At 55.3% G+C, this 4,948-nt stretch overlaps 1 protein-coding gene across 1 annotated transcript in view; it reads left to right on the forward strand.

The window, feature by feature from the left end:
- Positions 1-4,948, forward strand: part of VWA5B1 (von Willebrand factor A domain containing 5B1) — a 22,780-nt gene that overhangs the window by 4,056 nt on the left and 13,776 nt on the right. The window contains 3 exon segments of the mRNA XM_010005217.1: positions 1,039-1,215; positions 4,604-4,714; positions 4,800-4,930. Coding sequence (XP_010003519.1) covers positions 1,039-1,215; positions 4,604-4,714; positions 4,800-4,930 — 419 coding nt within the window.

Here is a 4,948-nt window from a genome sequence, read left to right on the forward strand (position 1 = left end):
CAGCAGGAAATGGGAATTCATTCTCATCCCTCTGTTTGTTATGCAAAAGCCTGGGATGCTCACAGGGTGGAGGGGGCAAATGTAGCCTGGAATCAACTCCTGGTGGAGAAGATCTGGTGAATTTAGTGTCATTGGATAATAGGGGAAGGGAGAGGAGAAGGGGTGGGTGAGATGTTGGTTTCCTGGCTGATCTGCAGCAGCAGCTCCCAGGCTGTTTGTTGCAGGGTTGCCTGGGGCATTCCCTCTGAAGGAAGTGGGAATTCCATGTTGTGGGCTCATCTTGATCCTCTGGGGGTTTTATGGGTCCCCAAGGGGTTCTGCTGGTAGGTCCAGGGCCACGATTTGGTCCTTGGACAGAGGCAGCAAGGATGCTGTGATAAACATCCACGCTGGGAAAGATGGTGACCAAAATGATGTCATGTGGCACCCACCTGGGGAGCTGTGTCCAGTTCTGGGGTCCCCAACACATGAAGGACAAGGAGCTCCTGGGGAAAGTCCAGGGGAGGCCACAGAGATGCTGGGAGGGCTGGAGCAGCTCTGGAGCCAGGCTGGGAGAGTTGGGGTGTTCAGCCTGGAGAAGAGAAGGCTCCAGGGAGACCTTAGAGCAGCTTCCAGTGCCTGAAGGGGCTCCAGGAAAGCTGGGGAGGGACTTGGGACAAGGGCAGGGAGGGATGGGATGAGGGGGAATGGATTAAAACTGGAAGAGGGAGATTGAGGTTGGACATGAGGAGGGAATTCCTTGGTGTGAGGGTGGTGAGAGCCTGGCCCAGGTTGCCCAGGGAAGCTGTGGCTGCCCCATCCCTGGCAGTGTTGAAGGGCAGGTTGGATGGGGCTTGGAGCAGCCTGGGCTGGTGGGAGGTGTCCCTGCCCATGCAGGGGGTGGGACTGGATGGTCTTTAAGGTCCCTTCCAACCCAAACCATTCCATGATTCTATGAGCTTTGGGCTCCCAGCCCTGCTCTGATTCCTGCTCTGATTCCCCTCCAAGTGAAAAAGGGCAGAACCATCAGCCCCTCGAGCTCCCCCCGTGTCTCTGCAGACAGAAATCATCAGGAAGAGGCTGAGCAAGGACATCCCCCACCACCCTGTTGTCATGCTCAACTTCTGCCCTGACTTGAGGACCATCCAGCCAGACCTCCAGAAAGCCCAAGGGGAGTTCATCTTCCTGGTGGATCTCAGCAGGAGCATGAGTGGTGTGAACATCACCCGGGTCAAGGTACCACACGAGCCTCCTGCCAACCAGGGATGGGTATCAGAGAGCAGTGGGGGTTGCTGAGTGCTGATGAGTGCTCATTAGGAGGGGATGGGGGGTAATTTTGTGCTGTAGGTCTTGTCATCTCAACCATGGGGCTTGTTAGGGACCTGCAGAGAAGCTGACTCCTCCCTCGTTCTGTTCCTCTTCTTCCCATCAGCACATCAAGTGCAAAGGTCTTTTCTTTCCCCCTCTTTGCTGCCTTGTTTGTCTCCTGCCTCCCTTCTCCAGCCCTCCCTGTCTCCAGGAGGGCTTGGGGAAGTTGCTGCCTGGTGGGAAACCTCTGGGGATCTTGGAGGACAATGTGCTGACCATGAATTAGGAGACATTTTGCTGATGGGCACCTGTGTGCACCCAAAAAACCTCTTGAACACGGTGCATCCCTTTTCCAAACACAAACAGGAGGATTCTGAGAGGTGTGCTGAGACCTCTGGATAAAGGAAACAGGGTTCTGGAAAGGCTTTCTCATGGTATTTGGTGGGACTGAGGTTCCCTGGTCAGGTATGACCCTCTCCCAGATGCAGGTTGCCCCAGGAGAGCCAGGCTTGGCTTTGAGCCTGAAGGATCTGGAGAGGTTCCTGCTCTCATGTCCCCCTGTGCCTGGGGACCTCTCTGTCCATCAAAGGGGAAATCACTCCAGTAACTAATGATCATTTTTCCTGCTTCATGTGCTTTGGAGGCAGCTCTGCCTCCTGGGAGGAGGTTCTAGATGTGTCCTGCCCTGTGCATCTTCCCTGAGGACACAGGGAATTGCAGAGCTGGGCTCCACCTGGGGGGAGCATTTGGGTGCTGGAGAGATTCACTGAGCAGGTGTGTCCCCAGGTGTCCTGCTCACACCTTGTCCTACCACAAGTTGGACCCAAATGCTCCCCTGGAAAGGGCTGCACCCCCTTCTGCAGGACTCAGCACCCAGGGTGAGCAGCTGGGAGCATCTCCCAGCCCAGCTCCTCATCCAGTTCTCTCCAGTTTCCATGGAAACTGCTGAAGGACAGTCACCTGCAGCAGCAGGAGCTGGGATGAGGAGCATGGTCACCTCCAGCAGCAGGGACTGGGATGCAGGGAGCCTGAGAAGGGCTGCAATGGGTCCCCATGGGTAGGGAGGCTGTCCCCTGCCCCTGCATCCACCAAATGGCTGGGATCTCTCTGATTCCTGGAGAATTCCCATTCCCTCAGCACATTTTGGAGCCTGGGAACCAGGAATCCTCCCTGTCCCAGGCCAGATTGGTGCTTTGCTGGGTTGGGCAGCTCTGCAGCCTCCAAAGGGGCTGGGATGTCCCTTGGGGCTGGGGACCCTTCCTGCAGGGACAGCTCCTGAACTGGGATTCCCTGGAAAAACAGGGAAAAGTCTCTCCTCCTTCTGGAAAACAACTTGAGAAGGAGATACCTGGATGACCTTGAAGGTCCCTTCCAACCCAAACCATTCTATGAGATTGAAGATTTCAGTGGAGAGATGTGAGAGAAGAACCAGGCCTGGGAGGGTGACAACATTTGCTGGCAAAACAAGGCTCATAACTGGGAATTGTCTTCTCTGGAAGCAAAGGTCTCCCCTTATGGAGCTGCTTGGATAGATATTGAGTGCAGGAAGATCCAGATCAATAGTTACCATGAGAAGCAAGAAATCTGGCTGCTGGCTGGAGCAGCAAGCAGGGCATGGGCTGCCCACTTGGGGAATGGCTTGAACAGAAATATTTGGAAATCTGTCCTTTTTTCCCCTCCCCTTGCAGTCAGCTCAGAGATGGGATGTCAGCTCTGAGATCTGGAAGAGCCACCATCCCAGGAGCCATCTGGGAAGCAGGGGTATAAATATCCTCCCGTAGGTTGGAGCTGACAGCTTGGTTTGCAGCCCCTGGAGCCTGACAAAGGGCAGCCCTGGGCTCCTACACCACCCTGCTGAGCTGCAGAGCTGTTTTCTGCTCTTGTTGCTGGGTCTGGCAGGGGTGGGGAACCAGGCTGAGCTCCTGGACCCCATTGATCCCAGGCCAGTTCTCTGCATTGACTTGATTCTTTGCCACTGAGTGTGACACAGCAGGGAGGCAGCTCCTGCAGCCTTGACCTTGGCAGCTCCTCTCTCAGGGCTGGCTCCAGGGTTTCTGCTGCCCTAGGCAGGCTGGCAGCAGGATGCCTGGATCAGCAGGTACACAGAAAGGACCAAGTCCCTCCTGAGAAAGCACCAAATGAATTCCTGAGAAAGAACCAAGTCACTCCTGGGCACTTGGCCTCCCTTTCCTGTCACCCTCATTGCTCCTGCTGCCCTGGCAAGGAGCCCATGCCCCTTAGGTAGCCCAGTTGCTGTTAACACAAGCTCCATCCTGGAGTTGTCCACAAGACCACGGAGATGCTGGGAGGGCTGGAGCAGCTCTGGGACAGGCTGGGAGAGTTGGGGTGTTGAGCCTGGAGAAGAGAAGGCTCCAGGGAGACCTTAGAGCAGCTTCCAGTGCCTGAAGGGGCTCCAGGAAAGCTGGGGAGGGGCTTGGGACAAGGGCAGGGAGGGATGGGATGAGGGGGATGGATTGAAACCGAAAGAGGGAGATTGAGGTTGGACATGAGGAGGGAATTCTTTGGTGTGAGGGTGGTGAGAGCCTGGGCCAGGTTGCCCAGGGAAGCTGTGGCTGCCCCATCCCTGGCAGTGTTGAAGGGCAGGTTGGATGGGGCTTGGAGCAGCCTGGGCTGGTGGGAGGTGTCCCTGCCCATGCAGGGGGTTGGATCTGAATGATCTTTAAGGTCCCTTCCAACCCAAACCATCCCATGAATCTCTGATTCTGCGTCTGAGCCGATTTCAATTGCTCTGCCCTTATGTAAAGCCCAGGAATAGACAAGTTAGATAACCCCCTCTGGGGAAGAAAATAGCTGAAAACTGTCTCTCCCAGTTATTTTAATTGGTGCCAGCTACGAAGACAAGAGAACTGGGGATGGGGGAGGCTTCTCCTTCTGTGTAACTCGAAGCTGTTTGTTTATTTTCTGCAGGTTTGGACATTGAAATGTGTTGCGTGTCACACTCCTCCATTTCACACTCTGCTTCTCACCCACCAGCTCCAGGCTGCAGCTCCCCAGTGCAAGCACCAAATGGAATCACTTTCAAACAAACAGAAAGATTTGTTCAGGGTTTTGTTGTTGTTTTTTTTTTGGAAGGTTCCCCATTTTTTCCTCCCTGCTCTGGGACCCAAATGTCGTGCAGGGTTTTTGGAAGGAGGGGGATGGGGTGAAAGAAGAGGTTTGATTGTCAAATGCAGGCAGCAAAATGCAGGTGGGAGAAGGTGTGATGGTAGAGATGGGGCTGGGAAGAGCTTTTACTGGGGTAACTGGTGAGGGGCCTGGCCTGGCTGATGTGTCTCTCCTTGCTTTCCACCCCCAGGATGCTCTGTTGGTCATTCTGAAGAGCCTGATGCCAGCGTGTCTCTTCAACATCGTTGGGTTTGGATCCACCTTCAAGACCCTCTTTCCTTCCAGCCAGACTTACTGTGAGGTGGGTGAAGGTGCAGCCACGTTCCCTGGGGGCTGGGAGGGTCCTGGTGTGTGCAGCCTGACCATCCTGCTCCTCCTCTGGGCAGGAGAGCTTGGCCATCACCTGCCAGAGCATCAAGAGGCTCTGGGCTGACGTGGGTGGCACCAACATCTTGTCACCACTCAAGTGGGTGATCCAACAACCCACCCACAGGGGACACCCCCAGCAGCTCTTCCTGCTGCCTGGTGGGACCAT

This window comes from Chaetura pelagica, unplaced genomic scaffold, assembly GCF_000747805.2.
Source record: "Chaetura pelagica isolate M959 unplaced genomic scaffold, ChaPel_1.0 scaffold159, whole genome shotgun sequence".
NCBI lineage: Eukaryota > Metazoa > Chordata > Aves > Apodiformes > Apodidae > Chaetura > Chaetura pelagica.